General features: G+C 39.5%; 2 protein-coding genes across 3 annotated transcripts in view; one reads left to right on the plus strand and one right to left on the minus strand.

The window, feature by feature from the left end:
- Window positions 1-702: 702 nt before the first annotated feature.
- taf5 (TATA-box binding protein associated factor 5) lies at window positions 703-15,024 on the minus strand. The gene is made up of 11 exons (XM_062976303.1): window positions 14,541-15,024; window positions 11,467-11,701; window positions 9,573-9,888; window positions 7,801-7,964; window positions 6,882-7,017; window positions 6,216-6,336; window positions 4,969-5,098; window positions 4,306-4,470; window positions 3,798-3,975; window positions 2,692-2,869; window positions 703-1,737 (listed from the first exon to the last, which is right to left on the minus strand). Exons 1-11 carry the CDS (start codon window positions 15,022-15,024, stop codon window positions 1,520-1,522), a joined length of 2,325 nt encoding a protein of 774 aa, XP_062832373.1. The 3' UTR covers window positions 703-1,519.
- The window catches only part of pcgf6 (polycomb group ring finger 6), a 32,131-nt gene continuing 22,373 nt past the window's right edge, over window positions 14,999-24,756 (plus strand). Inside the window, exons 1-6 of one of the 2 annotated variants that reach the window (XM_008106577.3) lie at window positions 14,999-15,126; window positions 17,903-18,179; window positions 20,703-20,802; window positions 21,841-21,937; window positions 22,582-22,637; window positions 23,439-23,498. In XM_008106577.3, the coding sequence (XP_008104784.2) occupies window positions 17,913-18,179; window positions 20,703-20,802; window positions 21,841-21,937; window positions 22,582-22,637; window positions 23,439-23,498 (580 nt within the window). In that variant the 5' untranslated portion in view covers window positions 14,999-15,126; window positions 17,903-17,912. Of the gene's footprint in view, window positions 15,127-17,369; window positions 18,180-20,702; window positions 20,803-21,840; window positions 21,938-22,581; window positions 22,638-23,438; window positions 23,499-24,756 lie in introns of those variants that run through there. The other variant, XM_008106579.3, reaches the window with a different exon arrangement.

Raw genomic sequence — 24,756 nt, forward strand, 5'->3', positions numbered from 1 at the left:
CTCATTGTTTCTGATTGTATTCAACCAGATACCACAGAGCATTGATAGAGTGACCTACTACTACAGTCTTACAATTACAAATGGCCCTGTGAAGGCAACCATAAGACTGATGTGGTCCTTGGTGAAAATGGATTTGGCAGCCCTGTTTCAGTGCTTGTCGAAGCATTGGGCTCTCAAATATTCTGTGGCTGGGAATTTCTGTTTAGAAGTCATGGCTGATTTAATAATCCATTTGTATAGCTTTTTTAAAAGGAGTGATATTAATCATAACAAACACACAAGGACAGAAAATATTTCATATTTACTTTTGTTTCCCACAGAGGAAACTTAGCCTTTCCCTTCAAAAATGAACAAAAGGCTGTTTTGACCCTTCTGTGAAAAGAGAGTTCCTAGAATTATTTAAAAATGCTAGTCAACCACGTAGCATTTTTAAGGCTATAATTCCCACTCCCCAAGTAGATTTATATGCAAACCCCCAGTTTTAAACTAGTGGAAAACTTTTGAAGGAGTATCACATAATGAAAGGAGCTATTTAAGTGAAAAAGTTTCAACAACAAAGTTCAGAACTAGGGTAGCCTCTCCACTGTTTTTCTTTAAAGGTGTGAATTTTCATATTTTGTGTTGAAGATAAACCTTTGATAATGACAGGACTATTTCTGGTAGAATGTTGTGAAAGACAAATTTGGATAGTAGAGACATAGATGGAAAGCTATTTACAACATAATTTTTATTATAAAATATAAAAAGTATAAAACTGTACAAAATGCAAAGTCCATGGCAGGATGTTTTTACACATATGTTTCACTTGATGAAAGTTACTGACTTAGTCAGAATACAATATCTTTTCCATAATGGCAAGCACCCGAGGAAAACAGGAGTTCTGGGGAAGTAAGCTGTACTTCTGTATTAAGCGGCCAGAATTGTTAAGTCAGCAACTTCTCCATTTAAAAAGTTTCAAATAATGTGGTGTCCTCTTAAAATAGCACTCAAATTTTAATGATTTTCTACTTTATGCACTGCTTCAATCAGTACTCTTCAGCTTTCAATAAATTAGGTTTTCTTGAGTAATCTAGTAATCCCCCAGACCTCCTATTTACCCTGTAAATAGGCCATATAGCTCTATATAAAATGCCACTTTGCTTTAACAAATCTTACTGATAAAGAAAGCTTGGTGTACTGGTCAAGTCTGTACTAATGCCAAATTAAGTGCTTTTACAGAATTACTCAAATATTATACACCCAAACCTACCTGCACTATTCTTTTACAGTGCCCATTCCCATTATTGGATGAAATTGAGCATTTTTCTCATATTAAACTTCAGCTTTTTTACTAAGATTCCTCTCTTCGGTTTGCACAAAGGATATGAATACACTTTAGTGAAAATGTTCCTTAGGTCATAGTGCACAGTGTTTGCTCCAGCAGACCAGTTCATTTGTACAATTACTGTGATCTTCAATAAAGCAAGTAATTAAATGATCTTTGCAAAACACATACTATCAAGTCTTTCAGTTTGATGGGTCATTGAGAACTGTATGCACCAGCAGCAAGAAGCAAATTTCTGCGAGTAAAATGAATGTGTGTGACAGGGGTTGATTTGGTCATGTATGTGCCCAACAACAAGTCCTGACAACTTTCAGGCAGGTTTATATGTCCAGTGGCTGTAGTGAAATCATCTGTTTCTAAGTCCTCAAAGGCTCTCACAGCATCCCAAAGCTTCACTGTATTATCCATTGAACCTAAGAAAAATGAAAAGAATAAAACTAAAAAAAATTGGATTCACTGATTCAAAGTATAAAGCAACACGATTCATTGTCACCACAATCAGCTTGTCAAATTTATCACCATTTATTCACTGCTACATGTACAATCAATATAAAGCAAGAGTTTAAAATGCCATCTATGTTGCATTTGACCTATTTATGAAAGGGCTCTTATTTTTAAAAATAATATTTCTGAAATTCTTTGGGGCTAAAAGCAGAAAAAACAAAATATTAATACTGTTAATGAATGGAATTTGTATAATCATTTTTATAATTTAAGCCATATTGTTTTGTTTTAATCAGCTGTTGTTCCCTTCCTCCATCCTAAGGGAGACATGATTAAGAAAGTAATACATTGAGGAAGAATTTTCACCTTCCATATTATCAGGAAAATATTTCAGGAAGCCCCATTCTATGTTCAAATATTTAAAAATAATTCTAACTTGGGCAGAAGTGGCCTTAAATGATGTTCTATAGAGGCAATCTCAATGTAGCAATTCTGATTCAAATCAATGTCTTAAGTGAACACTTATTCATTACACTAAAGATTAAGACTGGCTCTATAATAAAGTTGTTGAGTGCATTCAAGTCATTTCTAACTTAATGTGGAGTTTTCTTGAAAGATTTGTGCAGGAGAGTTTTACTATTTCCTTCCTCAGATGCAGAGTATGACTTGTCCAAGGTCATCCAGTAGGTTTCATGCTGAGCAAAAAATCAAACCCTGATCTCCAAAGTCATAGTCGAACACACAAACCACTAACCACACTGGCTTCCAGAAGTAAATTCCACTACTCCATAGGTCTTGCTGCTAAATAAACATGTATAGGATGGTGCTGCACAACTTAAAATATAAATGTAAGTCAAATCATAGAAGTCACAAGTTTATTGTTCTTGCATTATTATTCTACAGACTAACAAATCAATACATACCTGATGCTAAGATCTCTCCATCTCTACTAAACCTGAGTGCATAGATTGTTTCTGTGTGTCCTTTCAACTCTCCCACCATCAAGCCATGGCCAATATCCCACAGAAGCACTCTTCCATCTGTTGCCCCTGTTGCCAAGAATCTTCCATTAGGAGAAAATGCTAAAGAATGTATAGGTCCCTAGAGTAACGAAAATAAACCATTAGTAGAATTAAATTTGTTTCTAAATGCTCTCTGTTACATAGTATCCTAAGCAACTACTCACAATGGCATCTTCATTTTTAAATATTACTCAAATTTGAGCAAACTTTGAGAAATGGACATGTCTTTCATGCTCTTTGAGTTTAGGGCAGCTTGAACCCCATAAAGCTGTTTCATCTTTTCATTCATATTTGTGTCTGAAAACATCTTTACTGATTAAAATAAATTGGACTGTGTTTTAGAAAGGCCTCTGCAATGGAAGTTGCATGGTTTTACATAGTCACAACTTACTCAAAAGATATTTCTCCTTTAAAATGAGATGGTTAATCCCACACTCCTCTTCTGCCGCCACTCCAGCCAGCCATACTGGGAAACGTGGAGGACTCAGAAGAGGAAGCAGAAGTCCCGCCCCCTCTTCCGAGTCCTCCACATCTCCCAGCATGGCTGGCTGGAGTGGTGGCAGAAGAGGGTGGCCGCCTCTTCCAAGCCCTTCTGCCACTGCCACCCTCCCTCACTCATGGAGCGGTGTTCCTTCTTCCCTGGCAGAGGCAGCAAGAGCCACATGGCAGGGCCAAAGCAAGGGGGCAACCCTGAGGAGAAGCAGCAGCAATGGGGTAAATAAATAAATAAACAATTTTCCCGTGAAACAGCGAGTCCACGATGAGCGAACCGCGAAGTAGCGGGGAACACTGTAGATCGTAAACTATACTTTCCAATCTATATAGGCATTCTACAAAAGAAGCAGGTGAGATGAAAAAGTGCAATTCAATTACCACAAACCCATCAAGCCCAGCACCCTTTTACCATAGTGACCAAGCAAAAACGTAAGAGGAATGTCACAAATAGGACATGCCAGTTACTGTTACATTTGAACAACAAAGTATTTCAGTGACAATTTGACATTTACCTTATGTCCTGTGAAGATTCTTACACAATTCCCAGTCAGGATGTCCCAAATCCGCACAGTCCTATCTGCTGAGCCTGTGGCAATGTAGTTTGAGTTTGGGTGAAAACGTGTACACGTAACATCTGCAAGATGGCCAGCAAAGATCCGCAACGGCTGGTAGTGGTCAGTAGCCCACAAGCTACAGAACAGAACATTTATCAGAATAGAAAAAAGATATTCATAATATGGATATTAGGAAAACTAAGTACTTCCTCCTGAAAAAGTACATCCAAGCTGACTTAAGGAATGAACAGAAACTACTTCAAGGAAAACTCATGATATTCCACTTCTAATGACCATGAGACCAATGATTCTCCATTCTCTAAAACAGAGATCAGTGCTTCAAAAAACAAGTATCATAATTTCTTAGTTATAGGTTTTATCTTAACAGTGTAGCCATCAGCAATCTAGAGATCAGTAGCTCACAATAGAGAGCAAAGTGTTTACCTCTAGTTAAACTCAGGCTTACCGAGCCACTCTGTCATGACCACCAGAGACAAAGTAATATCCATATGGAGAGAATTGTGTGTCCCATACAGGGTAGTTGTGTCCCTTGTAGCCCACCAGACAAGAGAACGTTAAGAGACTCCATAACCGGATAGTGCCATCCTCTGAAGATGATAGTAAATAGTTCCTGATAAAGTAAATAAATAGGCAGTTAGATATACAAACTAATAATAAAAAGTAAAAAAATAAATGTTCATACCAATATTTGACACTCAAATGTCCCAGTATAGGCTATAGCAGAAAGTGTAGCTCCAAGAATAATACATTTCAAGTTTCCAATGCAATTCATATTTTCCACACCAGTGTCACCATATGTTGCAGTCAAGATGAAAGAATGGTGGCCTGCCTACAGCCATCTAGCCAAACCATTGGCTTAGGGACTTTAGGTACTTATGTACTTTAAATTTCTCAATATATACTCGTATCCCTTATGCTGATTGGCTGGTACATATTTTGCTGAAATCTGACATGTTTAAAATCTGTTTTTAAAAGGCCATAGCTCCCATTTTTCCAAATGGAAAACCATTTTGTGCCTACTTTTTCTTTTCCTGTTAATTCTTGAAACATATATCACAATTTAGAGCCCCTATACAAATTACCCTGTACAAAAGAATTGCAATTTTACCTATCAGGGCTGAAGCTGGTACCATAGACAGGTCCACTGTGACCGTATAAAATCTTCAACTCACTTGCTGTTTTTTCATCCATTATCCTTTCTAAAACATCATCGGATTCTTTATCTATGAGACTGAGATCTGGATAGAAAAAAACCCTCAAGTTGACATTCAGTATAGATCACTAACAGAGCTAAAACAACACCCAAAATCAAGAGTGCTCTAGTTGACCTTGTTTGTCTATGGACTCACTATCTGATTCTACAATCCACATCTTGGGAATATTTTTTTAATCCCAAGAGCAAATCTTGATTTTGGCATTTTATATAAGGGGCACCATTTTACTACCCCACTGTATATAATGGAACTTGACAAATTTTGGTATCCTGGGACCAAACCCCACTGAATATTTATTGGCCAATCAAAATGTCCAAAATAATATTCAAAGCTCCACTGGCTTCCTCGACTAACAAAAGATGTTTAAAAAACATATATGGGAGAAGAAAAGTGCTGATATTGGAGTATATTTGTAATGGTTTCTTCTTTTTTTACTGCCTTCTGCCTTACCAAGCATTCGGTTTTTTCCTAGTGAGTCTCATGACATGTTCAAAGTATAATCTGAGGTTAGTCATCTGGGCTTCTAGGGATAGTTAAGGGTTTGTTTGCTCTATGACTTATTTGCCTTTTTAACAGTCTACTACAGTATCTGTAGAACTCTTAGCCACCACAACGTTTCAAATAAATTTTCTTCCTATCAGCTTTCACAACCATATATAGACAATGGAAATATGGCAACATGAATAATCATATATTCAGTATTCAATGATGTATCTTCACACTTCAGGATCTTGTATAATTCCTTAATGTCCTCCCTAACATTCAACAGTAAACATGCATTTGCACTTGACTCCCTTCAGTAATTGCACCACATTTTTGCTATTTTCTATTAGTAGTATATAATGCCATCTACATATCCTAAGTTATGGGAGTTCCTTCCTCCAAGTTTCATGCCACCTTCCTCCAAGTCTAATCCTGCCTTACACAGCCTGCAAGTTAACAGGGCAACAATTATTTGCTAATTGGAAACCATTCCATCTCTCCATAACTGTCAAGCTCACTACAGGCAGTCCTATAAAGAATGAAATCAAAATAATATCACCTGGTTTGTTCAGACTGCTATTCCGAAAGTAGTGTTTTTATTAGAGCAACCCTCCTCCCTATGAACACTTCCAATGAAAGGTATAATAAAAATTGTTACCTGTTGCTGATTTCACACTACGTAGCTTTTTGGGTGTCACAGACCATACTCTGACAGTAGAATCAGCAAAGCCTCCAACGATCATGCTAGAGTCATCTGTAATATCGACTGCTGTCAGGCCCTGTTTATACGAATGTGTTGTTTTAATATGTTTTATATTTTCTAAAAATTGCTGAATGACTACAGAATCTCAAAAACCTGCAAGTTGTATTTTGGGCCTTTTGGTTGGTCAATTAAAGTGCTGCTTGTTTATGGATGTTGTATTTTGTTTTGATACACAAATTCTGTTGAAATTTATGTTGAAAAATAATTTTATTTAATTAGTTACGAATTCCATCTTTAACTACAATTTTATCAACAGGTTCAAATTTTGATTCCTGTGCAATAATGTACTACTTGCATTGTCAAAGCAGAGTTGCAAACATCACTTAAAAGTTTTTCTTTTAATTTCACAACACTTCTCTACTGTTGTAATATTTACTTCTGTTAAGTGCTTATACATTTTTTAAAATGCTAAATATTTTTTTCAGAATTATAAACTGATACATCTGCTTTTTGGGGACATGCTATACGTAGTACTTTTCAAACAAATACATTAAGTATCAAATAGTTTGACTATCAACTAGTATTTTATTATCTGTACAATTGTCAATCTGACACACTAACCTGATAGGCATTAAGGAATGTGTAAAAACAAATGGATGGCAAGCAGTCGGGACCAAGGCGTACACGTTTAGTGGCTTCCTTCATATTCATTATTTTATCCAGCTTATCAGAATCCTTCAGCTCAGGAAGGGGGATTCTATATGGAGAATAATATACTTCAAAAAACATCCTCCAGAGGTTGAACTACTTCACAGAATTCTTTGTTGTTAATTACTAGCCAGGGCTGTAGTCCAACATCAAGGGGGCATTTTTTAGAAATCAACCAAATCAAACAGATTCTAATCCTCAGAAAGAAATCTAGTTTTAACTATTGTCTAGTTTTCACTAAAACAGTAAATATGTGTCCAGGCTGTACCAATTTAAATAATGTAGGACTCAACGTGACTGAAAAAAGCCGAAAACTCTCCTGCCCAGAAAGCTAAATGCCAGTACTTAATGGGGACAGAAAGATTATTTCTGATATCTAGTTTTCTAGATAGAGAATGATTCAACCATTAAACTTATATCTCGGTGAGAACTGAACCTATGCAACAGAACCTATGCAATGGAAAATGAAGGCTACAGTCCTATGTCAACATGATGTACTGTACTGTACTGAATCCAGCACTTCAAAGAAGCAACCTCACCCCCCACTGCCACAACTGAATTTTTGCACACACCAGCTGACTTTCTTGATTTCACACAGATCTGCTGGTGGTAGGTAGGAAAAACTGAATCTGTCAGGATTGCTGTGAGAAATGGCAGACAGAAGTGAGAAAAAGGGATTGATAGGGTCCTAATCCTCTGAACCAATATTACATGCATCCAAAGATATTTTGTATCCCTTCAATACAGAATTACTTTGAAGTAAGTCCTAATAAATCTACTGTGACTTACTTCCAGATAGAAAGGAACAGGAACTTTTAAAGTTTAACATTACCTAGTCTGAGGAGGAGCATTTGGGTCTTGCTTTTTACTTTTTGATCCAGTGCTGTCTTTTCTTGGCTTCTTCTTCTTCGGTTTCCCTTCCTCATTTTCCCCCTCTTCATCTTCATCATCCAAAGGAAACTCAATTTCTGGTTCTTTTAATAAGCCAAAGAAGATCTGCCACCAAAAGAAGAGTGTCTTGGAACAATTTTTTTTACTAACCACGACTATTTACCCCAGTTCCTATTTTGTCATAAGGATAGATCAAAACAATCCATTTATATTATTTAAATGCCTTTATATTATTTCAGTAGTCTTTCAACTTTACTGTAAACCAAATGTACAACTTTCTACAGCCAGTTTCTTGTTCCTAACATATTCAAAACAAATCTCATTGTTCGTCTTGATACTATTGAAAATACATTCTGCAAAATTGTACACTGTCCCCCTGGATCTCATTTCTGCAAGTTTCTTGTCTTGATTCATTTCTGCTAGATTTCATTCAACCTTTTTCCCATACCACTTGTTAATCAGGCCTACCTCATACCTTCTATATATCCCTCTATCATTAAGGTTTTTTAGTACCACCACTGTCTTCCTTTGATGTCAAATGTGACTATGTTGGTGTTGCTGAGCACTTTTCCATGTACTTTTCCAACTTGCATAATTAGATGTGCAGGATCCCTACAAAACTGCCCCAAACCATATTTAAAACATAACAAAAATTTTGATCTGTGGATTATTTGCCACCACCTCTGTTACTGCCCTACATACACTATTTTTAATTGGGACTTTGATCACTATGGTGTTCATTCTGAGCTGTGTTCAATTAAGACAAGATTAGCCAGTGGTCAAATCTTTGGTCACCATGAGGAAATCAAACTGGTGGGGTGGCTGGAGCTAGACCTGGTCATGCCCATGCTCCTTGGTCATTCTGTCAGGAAGGGGATGGAATGGGGAAGCAGGAGGAGTATCTCCTCTTGGGCACTCTCCTCCTCCACTCTCCCTGTCATACTCTGTTCTGCCCTAGAGACCTTTCAGTGACCAAAGGTTTGACTACTCAACTTGACATAACTGAATACATTCTAAGAGGGACACTGGTGTTATCAAAGCCTCTCTTAAAATTATGAAGGGCAGCAGTAGTGGATAATTCATGAAGCTACTATAACAAAAGCAGAAAACTGTAGCCAAGTATTAATTCAATATCAAACCAATATCACATTCAGAATTAAAGAACAAACAACCTAGACAGAAATTGAACGAAGTTCCATTATAACTATCTATCTATCTTTTTGAATTTAATTTGTCTTTACCAACTAAAGAGTGCACTCTAACAAGACACAAAGAAGACATTAAGATCACTCCATTGACTGAGGTGCACAAAGTACAACCCACACTTTGTGGCCCTCAAGATCCCCCCCCCCCCCAGGAGTCAAAAGATTTTTAAGTCTGGGGACGGGGGAGTCTGGAAACATCTGCCAAATGTTGGAGCCTCCAGGCCATTTTAAACCTTAAAAATATTATTTTAAAACCCATAAAACAAAAGTGACTTCCAATCATGTTTTGAAAACTGGCCTCTCTTGGGCTTAAAATGTCACAAGAGGATCTAATGCCCCCATAAAGAATCCCCTCCCCCCACACCCACGTCTTGTAAGGGACTAATGCAACCACCTAGCCTACCAGTTGTTCACCTCTCTTAAATCATTCCTCAGGTTTATTAGGCCAATATACACACAAATGCAGAATCCACAAGCATTGTCTAACAAAATATTAATGACAGCATACCTTTCCTTTGTTAGCCTCTCGTTTCGCCTCTCCTGCCAGACTTCCCACCATAGCATCTATTTGTTGTTTACTACGAGGCATTCCATCAAAAATATCAATGTAAAGATGTTCTTGAACAATATTCCAGATCTGATTGTTCTGTTTCTCTTGAAGATGTCTTTTCAAGAGCTGATAAGAGTCTCGGGAAATGCGTAGCACAAATTTGCTTGTTCGGAAATCCAGCATTGTCTCATTTCCTCTCATATGCTCCTTTTTGGTTAAACTCGATAAGACACGCAAGTCATCATTGTAATAACATTCCTGATCCCCATGAAATCTAGAAAAATGTGAAAGACACATGAAAGCGGATAAAAGGAGAGCTTCTGAAGGAGTTAGTTCTGTGGTCATTAGGAGCATATGGTAGTAATTCAATATAAAAGTAATTTAAAAGGTAACCCATATTTTGTTTAACTTGTAACAAATGAAAGTCGCTCTCTATGTACACACTAGGGACTTGTGAAAGGAGCTATAGGATATAATGTCTACTTCCTATTTATCAGTATCCTTTGACATTAGTCCATAAAACCAACCCATACAATACTAGAAAAACACTTCAAAGGTCTCAACACTTCAAAATATTTTAGGAATTCAAAATGCAAGATAAACAGGGCTTTTTTCAGCCTTGATAAATGTAGTCATCTTCATCCCTTTCACCCTAAACCCAGCGAGACAACAGGGCAAGAAAGAGCAACTGACATCTTTACGGGTGTATTATCTCTGCAGCAAGCCATTCTGTTCCATTTTCTACTGAATAAAGCTACATAGGTTTGCATTTCTGCCTGGTGGTTTTGTGTGTGTGTGTGTGTGTGGAAAGGTTAACTGCTGCTCCAGAGACAGAGATTTGACATTTTTCAAACAGAAAGATTGCTGAGAATTTTTTTAAGTGTCTGGATTTGGAGCAGGGTATCAGAGGGTATTAAAGGGACGTGTAGCATATGCAAATAATATCTGCAACAACTAAATATAATGATTTCATTCAGCTATCCTATATACTCATGCATTAGTCTAGAATTTTTGGTCAAAAGTCGACTTACCCAAGGGTTAAAGCGAATGCTGTACTTTAACCTTGCTAAAAATATATATACTATCTCCTTCTCTTAGGAAAGTGGAGAAAGGAAAAAGCTTAGTCTATCCCAGAAGAACATAAAAGAAGCACCAGCCCCTGCATTATCTCTGCCATCATGCCCTTTTTAATACCTGGGCGGGCAAATGGCAGTGGCGGCCAACAATAGCTCTATGGTGACATTGTTGCTTTCCCCTCTCTGCAAAATGAGCCCCAATTTATCCATGGGTCATATCTAAATCCCTTATCCTTGGGACCTCTTCACACGTGGCAAAATAGCTCCATTGTAGAGCTTTTGGTCAAGCTTTGGGCCGGTCCTTGGCCAGGGCCTGCTGCCATCAGACAACGCATGGCAGGCCCTGCCCACATTCCTCCTGAAGTGGAGGTGAAATGTCAAAAGGTGTTTCTTCCTTCACCAACGGGGAGGAAAGTGTTTTTCAGGTAGCTCCAATGGAGTTACCCGCACTTTCCTCCCCTTTTACCCATATGATGGGGAAAGGATGGCGGGGCAACACGCATTGCCACGCGTTGCTGCCCTTTTTCCCATCTGATAGGGACAGGGTGCCAATGCGCCCTGTTCTGTTTCCACCATGTGATGGGGGAAAGAGGGAGGGCACGCTGGGCACCATGAGGTACTCCATGTGCCTTCTCTTTTGCCAGAAACTGCAGCGCAACGGCATAATTCCCGTGGGCCATGTGAAGAGGTCCTTATATATCAGGACAATTCATACATAAGTACATATGGTTATAGTGAAAAAAACATGCAAACCGTATAAAGGAACAAAAAATTACTTCTCAAAGAACGACTTTGCTTCATTTTCATGCCCATTGTAGACTAGTTCCAAGTACATGTGTACAAAGAGAGGGTAAAAAAGCTGTGACAGCTCAGCTCGATGACAGTCCAAAGCACATTCAATAAAGTGTTTCAGTCCACTGTAGTATTCTTCATAGAGCGCTGGGTCTCCTTGTTGTTTGTAGGCAGACAGCACTGCACTGACATCTGGTTGATCTTCCACAAGGACACTAACTGCGAAGTATTAACAAATGTAGATATATCAGGACTTAAATTCTGTGTGATTGCATATTTAAAGCCTAAGCATGGAAAGACACACTCTTCCATTTTGTTTAAGTCATAAAATTGCACATATACCAATCACACAATTTTAATTTTAATAACTATCAATAAGAAAACACTCAGTGAGTAACTACAGAATAGATAACAGTCAGTCTCAATAAATAATACATAGATATCTCACCAGCCAAATATAGATAATTGTGGAAAATGTGAATATAACAAATTATGTTTGTGTACTAGAATGGCACAAAAACATAACTTATTTGAACTTTGTTGTTATCACTAGCATTAACTTCTAGCATAATCCTTTATTGCAGTCCTCTAATGGGTTGAAATGGATGCTTTCATCTTCCATTCTTCACTACATAGACTTTCCCACTTCTAATTCTAAAACTGTGATACAGATTGAGCATGTGTTACCCGGAACTCTGAACTCTAAAATATTTTAAAATCCAAAACTGTCCATATGCGTGGCTAGGACTGTGACACCATTGCTTTTTGATGGTTCAAAGTACACAAAGTTTTGTTTCACAAACAAAATTATTTAAAATATTGTAGATAAAATTTACAAATATTCCAAAATTTGGGGAAAAAACAAAAGCTAAAACACATCTGGCCCCATGAATTTGGATAAGGGATACTTTATCCAATTGTAATGACTGAATGTAATGTAATGAAAAACACAATTGAAGACCCATTTCTTCCAGCATACCTATCCTGTTGACTTTCAATCATTAGTTTTGATTTACATTTTATTGTCACTATACGTAAATACAGTATCTGTGTTTGCTGCAAGTATATATATACATACACACAATTTATTGTATGTATTTTATGTTTATATGTGTTTGACTGTGTTGTACGCCTTGAGCCATCAGGAGAGACAAGTAATAAATACATTATTATTATTATGAGTCTGAACCTAGTCATTTGGGAATTAGAGAGGTATTGTGAGCACTTCTTATATTATCTTGGTGGTGGTGTTTAAAACTGTTTTATAGCAAATGGTAAATTGTACTATTTTAACACTGTAAACTGTTTAGGGGCCCTACTTTGCTAAAAGGAAAAATTAAGATGTAAGGTATCACTTTATGTCTTTCCATAAACAGCACCTTTAAAAAGAAAGTCTACGGGTGTATCTACACTGTAGAATCAACACAGTTTAATAGCACTTTAACAGGCATGGCTCAATGCTACAGAATCATGTGAGTTGATGTTTGGTGAGATACATTTTTGCAGAGAATGCTGAAGACCTTTTAAAACCATAACTCACATGGCTCCATAGCCTAGAACCATGGCCATTAAAGTGGTTTCAAACTGCATTAATTTTACAGTACAGTTACCTTGAAACATATACCTACTCCCATGACAACTGAATTCACCATTCATGTAAAACCCAGTGTAAAACCAAACTGTGTGATCTTAGCACAGAAGGTATGAATGAGAAATTTTGATTTCCACTCCACCAGTAATGACAGGAGGGCAGCTGTAGTCAGCACACAACAGAATGCAATTTGTGTCAGGATTTGGAAATTACCTGACATTTTTTAAGTGATAGCAGAGTTAATACCTCTGTCCTAACCACCTGTAAAAGAGTTAAGCCACTGTAATTAGGAGAGGTGGTTAATGCAATGGGAGTAATATATAACTTGTAGTTATACTGAGTAGGTTTGATGAGGGACGGACAATAGGTTGCAGAATTACTGCTGTGAGTAGTAAGGAAGTAGCTGTAAAGTTCGTATATTTTGTATATATTTTGTATAATGGTGCAACAAAGGAGAAAGACAAATCTTACTCCTTACTTGGGAAAGAACATAAGTCTCTTGAGTGTTATGTTGTTCAAGAAGACCACTACAACTGTGCTTTTGGATACCTGGTTCCTTAACTAATAGTGTCACTTCCACAAGAACAGTAGATTTATAACTTCATAGAACCACCTGACAGTTTGACACTGCTTTAACTGCCATAGTTTAATGCTATAGAATCCTGGGATTTCTACTTTGCTATGGCAGTAAGAAGGCGGTTCCAATCCGGTGAGCAGGGTGAGCTCCCACTATTAACCCCAGCTTCTGCTAACCTAGCAGTTTGAAAACATGCAAATGTGAATAGATCAATAGGTACCGCTCTGGTGGGAAGGTAACGGTGCTCCATGCAGTCATGCTGGCCACATGACCTTGGAGACATCTACAGACAATGCCGACTCTTCAGCTTAGAAATGGAGATGAGCACCAACCCACAGAGTCAGACACGACTAGACTTAATATCAGGGGGAAACCTTTACCTTAAATGCTTAATATTTATTTATAACTTATTTCTGGATGTTATTATGCTTTGTGTGATTTTTGTCTTGTATTTTATGTTAAATGTGCTTTGATTTGTATTGTATTATGTTGTGAGCCGCTTTGGGTCCTGTTAGGGAGAAAAGAGGGATTATAAATAAGTATTTATTATTGTTATATTTGCTAATATTTATGGTTTTAACTTGTTTCTAATTTTTATATTGTATGTTTTTACTGGCTGTAAGCCGTCTTGGACCCTTGACTGGGAAAAGGCGGGGTATAAATTTCATCAATAATCATAATGGTACTAGAATTCTCTGACAGTAGGAGCTCATCTCGCAAAAATACAAATCCACAACATTGAGCCATGCAGTTAAAGACTTGTCAAACTGCATTCATTCTACAATGCCGATCTGGCATGGGTAAACTTCGGCCCTCCGGGGGGGCTTTGGACTTAAACTCCCATAATTCTTAACAGCGCTGTCAAACCGCGACAACCCTTCCTTACGGACCTTTGGGCGGCGGCGCTGCGGAGGGCGTGGAAGCGGCGGCGGCCGGGGGGAGGGAGGCCGCGCTCTGCCCGAAGGCGACATCGGCGAGGCCGGCCTCTTGCCCTTCCCCTCCGCCCGAGGAAGCAGCAGCACCAGCCGAGGGGTCGCCCTCGTCGCCCAGCAGCCGGGCCTCCCTGCGCAGGATCTCCTCAGACTCGCGCAGGTTACTTCGCCGCAGAAACTGAAGCACGGCCAGGAGCGTCTGACGGTCGGTGGGCAGCTGAGCCGCGCTGGCGGCAGGGCTGGGAGCCACCGGGGGCTTGGAGTCGGCGCCTGCCGTCGGAAGCGGCTCCGCGTCGGAGGCGGGAGCCACAGGGGAAGGGGCCGGGCCGGCGGGAGGCGTCGGGGCCTGAGGGACAGCGGGAGGCGGCGGTGGCGGCGCTCCCGCGTCCGGGTCTGGCTTCACAGTGACTGCCTCCGCCGGCTCCTCTGCCAGCGCCGCCATCTTTATCCCCTTTCAGGGAGACCGCGGTTTTGCGACAGTCAGGGCGTGAAGAAAAGGGATTGGACGACACCCACCCGTGGCTTGACGGCACTTCCGGTTCCGGTAACCTATCAATCCACTGCCGTGGCTCAATACATTGGAACTCTGAGAGCTATGTGTTGTCGAAGGTTTTCATGGCCGGAATTATTGGGTTGTTGTGAGTTTTCCGGGCTGATGTTAGCTAGCCGTCGTTGATTCAAGGCATAATTCATAAAAACCACTCTGAAAACAGGAATTCCAGACATGAATCAATCAGGGCCAGCTAACACCTCCCAACAAAGGATTCTCCCACGCAGTTAGCAGCCAGACCTCGAAACTGAAAGGCTATTCCATGCTAATCAAGGATGACAGTTGCAACATTCACACTTGTCTCAGGCAGACAAGAGTTTTTTCTCCCACCTTGAACATTCCACAGATATATAAACCCCACTTGCCTAGTTTCCAACAGACCTCACAACCTCTGAGGGTGCCTGGCAACGTCAAGAGATAATGCTTCTGGAACATGGCCATACAGCCCGTAAAACTCACAGCAACCCAGTGAGAGCTGTTTTTACAAGGTCTTTAGCCTTCCCTGCAGAATAGTGCTGGTTTCTCACCAAACTATATAGCATAGCATTCCATATCACTGAGCCACGGCATTTAAAGCATTGTCAAACTGTATTCATTCTACAGTATATGCACTCCAAGTCCCACCCTCACTACTAAACACTATCCAATTTTACCAAGCTGATTATTTAATCCGGTTTTAAGTGCTTCAATGTATTTTAGCTAATTATTACAGGAGTGTTAGGATAAGGTATTGTGTTTATTGTGTCTTTGTAGTAAAGGTAAAGGTTTCCCCTGACGTTAAGTCCAGTCATGTCTGACTCTGGGGGTTGTTGCTCATCTCCATTTCTAAGCCGAAGAGCCGGTGTTGTCCGTAGACACCTCCAAGGTCATGTGGCCAGCATGACTGCATGGAGTGCCGTTACCTTGGCAGGAGCTGGAGCTAACAGCGGCTGCTCACGCCTCTCCGCCACTCCTGGGGGTTTGAACCTGGGACCTTTTGGTCTCCAGCTCAGTGCTTTAACGCACTTTGCCACCGGAGTGTCTTTGTAGTGTCTTTGTATATTTGAGTTTTAATGTTGATATGGTCAGAGGACTGATCAATAAATCTATCTACTAAACACACTGGCTCACTAAGGAAATTTTGTTCTTAATCTTTGAAGAAAAGAAATCTGAGTTTTAATTGAGGAATGAAAACTTCTGTGCACTAAAGAACAAAGGCCCCCTTCCACATAGCTGAATAAAATCCCACATTATCTTCTTTGAAATGGAATATATGGCAGTGTGGACTCAGATAACCCAGTTCAAAGCAGATATGTGGGATTTTCAGCCTTGATATTCTGAGTTATATGGCTGTGTGGAAGAGCCTTGAATCAGATTCTTCTTGTACTGGGTTTCTTGTTGTATTGTATTGGGTTTCCTTGCACATAGCGCTATATCCCAGAATATCAAGGCAGAAAATCTCACAATATCTGCTTTGAACTGGGCCATCTGAGTCCAGTTCAAAGCGGGTAATGTGGGATTTTCTGCCTTGATATTCTGGGATATAGGGCTGTGTGCATGGGCCCTTTGTGGTCATTGAGGAAGGAGTACAGTAGAGTCTAGTTTATCCAACGTTCTGGATTATCCAACGCAGTCTGCCTCCACAGTTGTTTCTCTAGGTAGTAAGGACAGAAATTTTTATAGATTTAAGTTCTGATAATCTTGTTACTATAAGTTCATTTTATGCAATTCTATCTTTATTTGTAGTCAATTTATTAGTAGCCAATTTTTTTTTAGTCAATGTTTTCAATAAGTGCAGTAACGCACTTCGCCCCGGTGGCGAAGTGCATTAAAGCACTGAGCTGGAGACCGAAAGGTCCCAGGTTCAAACGCCCGGGAGTGGCGGGAGCGGCCACTATTAGCTCCAGCTCCTGCCAACCTAGCAATTCGAAAACATGCCAATATGAGTAGATCAATAGGTACCGCTCCAGCAGGAAGGTAGCAGCGCTCCATGCAGTCATGTTGGCCACATGACCTTGGAGATGTCTATGGACAACGCTGGCTCTTCGGCTTAGAAATGGAGATGAGCACCAACCACTCAGAGTCGGTCACGACTAAACTTAACGTCAGGGGAAACCTTTACCTTTAAATACATTGCTATGTTTTGGTGCTAAATTTGTAAATACAGTAATTACTACATAACGTTACCATGTATTGAACTGCTTTTTCTGTCAATTTGTTGTAAAACATGTTTGGTGCTGAATTTGTAAAATTATAACATAATTTGACATTTAATAGGCTTTTCCTTAATCCCTCTTATTATCCCACATTTTCGCTTATCCAACGTTCTGCTGGCCTGTTTTATGTTGGATAAGTGAGACACTACAGTATTTCCCAGGCAAGGAGACTTTGGGCCCTTCCACACAGTCATATAACCCAGAATATCAAGCCAGAATAACTCATAATATCTGCTTTAACTGGAATATCTGAGTCTACACTGCCATATAACCCAGTTCAAAATGCCTAATGTGGGATTTTATTCAACTGTGTGGAAGGTGTCTGTCTGTCTCTCCTGTAAACACCCAAAACCAAACTCGGTTTCCCAGAAGACTTGGCGCGAACGAGTATGCAAACGAGACAGGTGCCCTAGAAGCCTGCGCGCCAAACCGGCTCCGTGCGCATGCGCTTTGAGTTCTTGGTCACGTTCGGCAATATACTGAGTGCGCCGTGTTAGCAGCACTGTCCTCCGTTGAGGGGAAAAACAATTGAGTTTCCCGGCCTCTTTCTTAACCTGGCTGTTTGTTTACCTCAGAGAAGCTGCCATGAGCCAAAGCCCCGCCGCTGAGGGATCTGGCGAAGGACTGGGAGGCGAGGACGTAGCAGCCAAAGCCCTGGAAGGCCCCGGTTGCTCCAAGGCGAGGTCCCGCTTCGAAGGGGGAAGCCTCTCCGAGTCCAGCGGGGAGGGAAACGGAGACATGGAGGAGGAGGAAGAGGAAGGAGGAGAAGAAGAAGAGATGGAGGAAGGAGGGGGCCCAGAACAAGGTCCCTTTGGGGCTTCGGGGACAGAAGACGAAGCGAATGCGGATGAGGTAATACAGTTAGGGTGAAGTAAAAGCCTCCCTACACTGGGTTGCTGTGAGTTTTCCGGGCTGTATGGAAGCATTCTTTCCTGACGTTTCGCCTTACATCTATGGCAGGCATCCTCAGATGTTGTTAGGTTTGTTGGAAACTAGTCAAGTGGGGTTTATATATCTGTGGGATGTCAAGGGTGGGAGAAAGAACTCTTTTCTGCTTGAAGCAAGTGTGAATGTTGCAAACTTGATTAGCATTGAAAAGCATTGCAGCTTCAAAGCCTGGCTGATTCCGGCCATGAAAGCCTTCCATAAGACATTTATAACGTTTTGGAAAAACACCTTTTTGAGATCATAACTTTTTAAGAAAAGCAAGACCTTTCAGAGAAGAGCCAAAAACTTTTAGAGTAGAATCTTCTCTTGTGGTTTACAGCCAGATATAATTATGCAAGGCAATGGTTTCAGTTGTTAGACTGAATGACTTGTTATCTCTGATCTGTTAGGAAAACAGATTTTGCCAGTGCATAAAAAACAGCAGAGCTTTAGAAGTGTTTTTCAGTGCCCATATATATATATATACTCTCCCATAAAACATCTTTTATATCATGCACTCAAGAGACAAAAATGAAGTAGACTTGGATAAAAAAACTATGTTTGGTTTACTCACAACTTTCATATGTTCAGCATACACAGGTACAAAACTTATCAGTCTAGTTTGAGATAATTCTCTGTGCTATCTGTCCAGGATATCTCTCACAGCAAAACAGCAAGCAAGTGTGGGCTGAGTCTGAAGTAGTCTTCCTGTCTGCAGTCTGTACTGATCGTGTGGTCTGCAGCTCCTTCCTACCAGCTGTTAGGAATTGTGGGAGTTGAGGTCCAAAACACCTGGAGAGCTGAAGTTGGCCCGTGCCTGAGTTAAAGGGGTGATCTGGAACCCATTACAATAGCTTAGCCTAGTCTACTTCATAGGATTGTTGTGACGGCAGAAAAGGAGTGATGGGAACCAATCGAGTTTGTTAAAGTGGGGATGGGATATGCAGGAAAAGAAGTTCCATCTAAACAATAGAAATAATTTCCTGATGGTAAGAGCTGTTCAACAGTGAAATATGCTGCCTCCTCTGAGTGTGTTGGGAGTCTCTTTCTCTGGAGGTTTTTTTAAAAACAGGATGAATGACCACCTGTCAAAAGTGCTTTTTGTGTTCTTATATATATGGCATAGGGTGGAACTGGATGGCCTTTGTGGTCTTCTCCAACTCTATGATTTTATGGTAAATGTAATGAATAGACTGTGCTTCCCAGAATGCCATTTACAAACTTATGGCAACCCTAAGGCGAACCCTTATCACAGGGCTTTCTTGGCAAGATTTGTTCATAAGGGGTTTGCCATTGCCTTCTTCTGAGACTTGGATAATGTGATTTGTCTAAAGTAACCCAATGGGTTCCCATAGCTGAACAGGGATTTCTCCAGAGCCAGTGCTCAAATTACACCATGTAGACTCTCTTTGCAAAATAGTATTAGCAAAATGCAATGGTTAGAGAAAGTTGGATTTGAATGTAATGATGTTAAGTTTACATCCTTGCTCAGATTTGACTTTCCCTATAGCCTTTATAGCAAGTGTAAGATACTGCTTTGACTTCCTTGAGAATGGGTATTGTGATTTAAAAATGTAATGATTTAGTTTTCCCTGGAAATGTGTACACCTTTTGCTGTATTTCTTCGTAACACCGCATATATCTTGAACGTCCCAGCCAGAACAAATCTCCCATGGTTTTAAAATATATTTTATATTTAAGTTTATTTTACACTAGCATTCAGTCACATGGTTTAAGAGTGGAGCACAGAAAATTGAAATAAAGCAAGTCTACATAGGGACCACCAAACAAAGCGCCCAAACACGAGTCAAATAACATGAAAGGCACTGCAGACTAACTCAACCAGAGAAATCAACCATAGCACAGCACTTGATGAACCAACCTGGACACAGTATATTATTTGAGAACACAGAAATGCTCAACCAGTCCAACAACTATCGTGTCAGACTACACAGAGAAGCCATTGAAATCCACAAGCATGTGGACAACTTCAACAGAAAGGAGGAAACCATGAAAATGAACAAAATATGGCTACCAGTGTTAAAAAAACTCAAAAATCAGAACAGTAAATAAGAAGCAACACTGAAAACAGAGGAGTTCCAGACATGAATCAACCAGGGGCAGCTAACAACTCTGAACAGAGGATGGCCCCAGGCAGGAAGAATCCAGGAGATTAAGCTATTCAATGCTAATTAAAGTGATTAACTACAACATTCACACTGGCCTCCAACTGACGGGAGTTCTTCTCTCACCCTGGACTTTCCACAGATGTATATATAAACCTTACTTGCTTCGTTTCTCCATACCTCACAACCTCTGAGGATGCCTGCCACAGATGTGGGCGAAACGTCAGGAAAGAATACTTCTGGAACATGGCCATACAGCCCGGAAAACATACAACAACCCTTCGACAACTCTTTCTGACATGTTTTTTATTTGCATTCACAGCGCATGATTAACCTCTCTGAACTGACACCATATATCATGTGTTCCATCTGCAAGGGGTACTTTATAGATGCCACAACCATCACAGAGTGCCTTCATACATGTATGTAGTGGTACTGATTTCTTGTTCAAAAGAAGCTTGATTTTTCATATACAGAAAGATGAGTTTTGGAATGCCGGAACAGCTACAGTAATCAGTCTGGGTTTTCAATGAAGTTTCTTGTGTTCTTTCCTCTTCTCCTTCATCTTTAATTCCTGTCAGTTCTAAAATCTAATTTTGGAGAAATTTGATTTAAAATGTTATCTCTAGGAATCTCTAGGTCCTCCAGTGCGACTCTTATAGTCAGCCTCCACCAGATGTTGACTATGGAGTCATGCTGGAGGACCTGGAAGTTCCAAGAGAGAACACTTCTAGGTATCCCTAGGTAGTCCAGTGTGATTCTGTGGTCTGCCATTGGCAGAAGTTTACCATAGAGTCACACTGGAGGATCTAGAGATTCCTACAGAGGTGTTCTCTCAGGTTAAAAAACATAATTTTTTATTTTAAAAATGTGGTTTTTCCCATTTTTGCTCTGATCCTGCGCCCTTAACTATAGTGAATGCGGAGGGCTGGCAGAATTTATATTATGCATGGTCAGAAAAGGAATACCAAGTATAAACTTCTCAGTTGCAGCAGCTGGGGGAGTAAAATAGGGTAACCTTATTTCATTACATTATTGTATGCATATTACTGATATTCTTTTTGCTAAACTTCTTTGTAAGCCATCAGGCTAGAAGTCTCTGGTACAATCCCCATATCTGCGTGGGGTACATTTCGAGATTTTGTGTGGATATGCAAAACTGCAGATCATACCAAGCCATGTTAAAGTATTTCTGGCTCAAAGAATGCCATAGAATTACACTGGGGATCTAGAAAGTGCTTTAAAGGGCATATTTTGTCAGATAAATAAAACTACAGACGCCAGTCCCCTAGCTATTGGGGAGGGGGGTGTCATGCTGTATTTTAGCAAAACTATTGCCTTTTCACTTGTTTTATTTTACAATTCACCTGCGTTTTAGACAACTCTTGGTAACATGATATATTATATGTGGTAAGTGTTACTTACTCCTGGGCATGTAACTGTGACTTTATTTTTTACAGTCTGTAAAAGCTGCCTAGTTAGACATTTTTACTACAGTAACAGATGTCCAAAATGCAACATTGTAGTACATCAGACACAGCCTCTTTATAATATCAGGTAATAATCTTAAATGGTTTCTGTTCTACAATGTGCTTGTTGTGTTGTTTGCATAGAAAGTATAATTGAAAGACTTTTTGCTGTCCCGTAGAAGAACTTAATAAGTCTGCAGAAAATTATTAATTTCCTTTACTGTTCAGAAAATAAAATCTGCATATCCCCAAAAGTTGCCTTATCCTTGAAAGTTTTCCTTTTGTTGTCTGTTTCTGTGACTTTAACTCTTACTCAGTATACCAGTGCAGTGTTTAAAAGATAGTAGTAAATTTGCTTTTGTGAATTATGACTGTTGGGCTATTACCTAGTGATTCACCTTCATTGTAGATCTAATTCCGTTTGACACCACTTTAATTGTCATGGCTCAGTGGTGTGGAATCCGGGAAGTTGTAGTTTAACAAACTTCTCTGACAAAGAGTGCTTGCTGTGCTTCACCAAGCTACAATTCTTGGGATTCCATATCATTGAGCACTTAAATTGATGTCAAACTGCATTAATTCTGCAGTGTAGCTGCATTAATTCCTCAGCTCTCCCCAAAACTTCCCTATGAAGAATAAGATAATTTTTGTGCTGATCCATAATTATAGATTAAAAGTGTTTGTGTCTAATATATTTAAATTTAATAAATATCTTTATATCTATTCCTATAGGCTGGATCGACAGTTGCAAGATATAGTATATAAATTAGTTCTCAACTTGGAAAAAAGTAAGTCTTGCATTTTGATCTTGCTGGTATGAAGAAAAAAATAAAGGCAGGCTTAAATAGAGAGTACAGGAAGTGTCAAACATCTTTTATATTGAGTAATATCCCCAAAGCATCTTGTTTTGTATTTTTATTATTAGAGTTCTCTCTATCATCTGCGAGTATCACTTGCTGCATTAAAACAGACTTAGTTGCAAATTTTATTTTTTATTTATTTTATTCCCCACTTTTCTCCCTGTGGGGACTCAAGGTGGGATATAAACTGTGACACAATTTGGTCGCAGTTTAAAACAAAGCAAATACAAAAATAAAAATAAAAAACAGATTTGCCTAGCATAATCAACGCCTGTGCAGTAAACTAGTAAGATTTATACATGCCAAAGCATGTTTTGCAAGTTAGGCTTTCTGGTGTTAAACAATTGTGTGTTTCAAGCCAAGAGGCAGCACTAAAACGCATGGAATTAAAAAAAGATTGTAGAGGAGAGGCAACTTTTGAACTGGAGTCAAGGCCCACTTTTGAAATATAGATATACAGAATTGTCACAGCAAGTTATTTTCTTAGGTCTTAAAATGCATTGTCATTTCCAAACTAAAGTTAAAAATTCCATATATCTGTTACCATTTTCAGGCTTTGCTTCTTGTTTCATGGTCTTTAATGAGCATTTAACTGTATAAATGTATGAATAACCCTACTGGATTTGTTGATTGCTATTGTCAATATGAATATCAAAAATATTTCTAAAGTTTCTATATATTGTATTGTCACTATTCAACAAAACAAAAATAATGTATTGCATATTTTAGGAGAGAAAAAACAAATGCATGATTTCTACAGAGAGAGAGGTCTAGAAATTCCAAAACCTGGTAAGTTCATAAGTGCTGTGTATATTACAGTTTAATATTGTAATATCCTTGCTGTTTTATACTAATAAATTATGTAGTTGCATTTTCTGACTATGGTTTGTCCAGCACCTTAGGGATGTTTACTAGCAAGGTACAATCCGAATATGTGCTGTTTGATGGACAAGGTAGTTACTGTGGTCTTTAGAAGAACTGTTGTTAATTGGCTATGAAAATAATTGCTTGTTGAACTATATTATATGATTTTGTTCGTGAATTGTCAATTCACTTCTTCATATACCCAGATAGAATGACTTTGAAGCATGCTTTGTGGGGTGGGATAGGATTCAGAAAGATACATATTATGACATTATGTGCATTGATGTCCATGAAATCTCAAACTAAAATAAATCAGTTAGTCTATAGGTCCTCCAAGATTCCACTTTCATTTCCCTTTTTTCCTTATCTTTTTCTTAGTCAGTGATGTTATTCTCTAGTCTAGCAGTTTTCAAAGTGTGCTCCACAGAGCTCTGGGGGCTTCATGAGGCACACTGAGGGGCTCTGCGCTACTCTCTTCCTTGCTCCAGTGGCACCACATCGGTCAGTACCAAGCACTTCCTCCCGCAGCCAGACTCCAAAGAGAAGCTGCCTTCCCCCAATGCCATGGAGTTCTCTTTACCCTCCTGGCCGCCCTCTGAACTTTGCCTAGCATCCCATAGCAGAGCTGCTCCACCAGCCACATGCACATTAGGGCATCTTCCCCACAGGACACAAGGCAAAGAGTGGCCAGAGGGCTGGAACCAGGAGGGTGAAGGGAAGAAGAGCATGGTGCATGGGTGACGGGGAGGAGGATGGCACCTTCTGAAGGCCAGGGGCATGCAAGCCCCCCCCCCCCCCCGGCCTCCCCGGCTCAGGGTCAGGATCTTCCCACTTTGATTGTGTTGTTCCTGCATGGCAAAAGGGGACTGGACTGGATGTCCCCAGGGATCTTCCACTGAAATACTGTTAAATTTATATTGGTTAAAATTGCTCTTCATTTTAAATGTTGAATTTATTTTATTTTTTGCACTGTGTGAGTTAGTTCACACAAACACTTTCCATCCCTATGCAATTGGCCTACCCATGCTTGATATATATACATTATATATAATATATAAACATTTCTTGGGGCTCCACAATAAACCTTTGCTTCAAAAAATGCTCTATGACTAAAAAATTGTTGTTGAGAACCGCCGCTCTACTTTATACTTATAAATAAGGCCATAAGGGTCAAATGTCAGTG

This window comes from Anolis carolinensis, chromosome 3 (genome assembly GCF_035594765.1).
Source record: "Anolis carolinensis isolate JA03-04 chromosome 3, rAnoCar3.1.pri, whole genome shotgun sequence".
In the NCBI taxonomy this organism is placed as follows: Eukaryota; Metazoa; Chordata; class Lepidosauria; order Squamata; family Dactyloidae; genus Anolis; species Anolis carolinensis.

Coding starts and splice junctions, on each gene's coding strand:
- taf5 (XM_062976303.1), bottom strand. CDS start 15,024: ATGGCGGCGCTGGCAGAGGAGCCGGCGGAGGCAGTCACTGTGAAGCCA. Junction 4,471..4,968: donor ACCAGCTTCAGCCCTGATAG/GTAAAATTGCAA, acceptor TTACTTTATCAG/GAACTATTTACTATCATCTT. Junction 3,976..4,305: donor GGTCATGACAGAGTGGCTCG/GTAAGCCTGAGT, acceptor TCTGTTCTGTAG/CTTGTGGGCTACTGACCACT.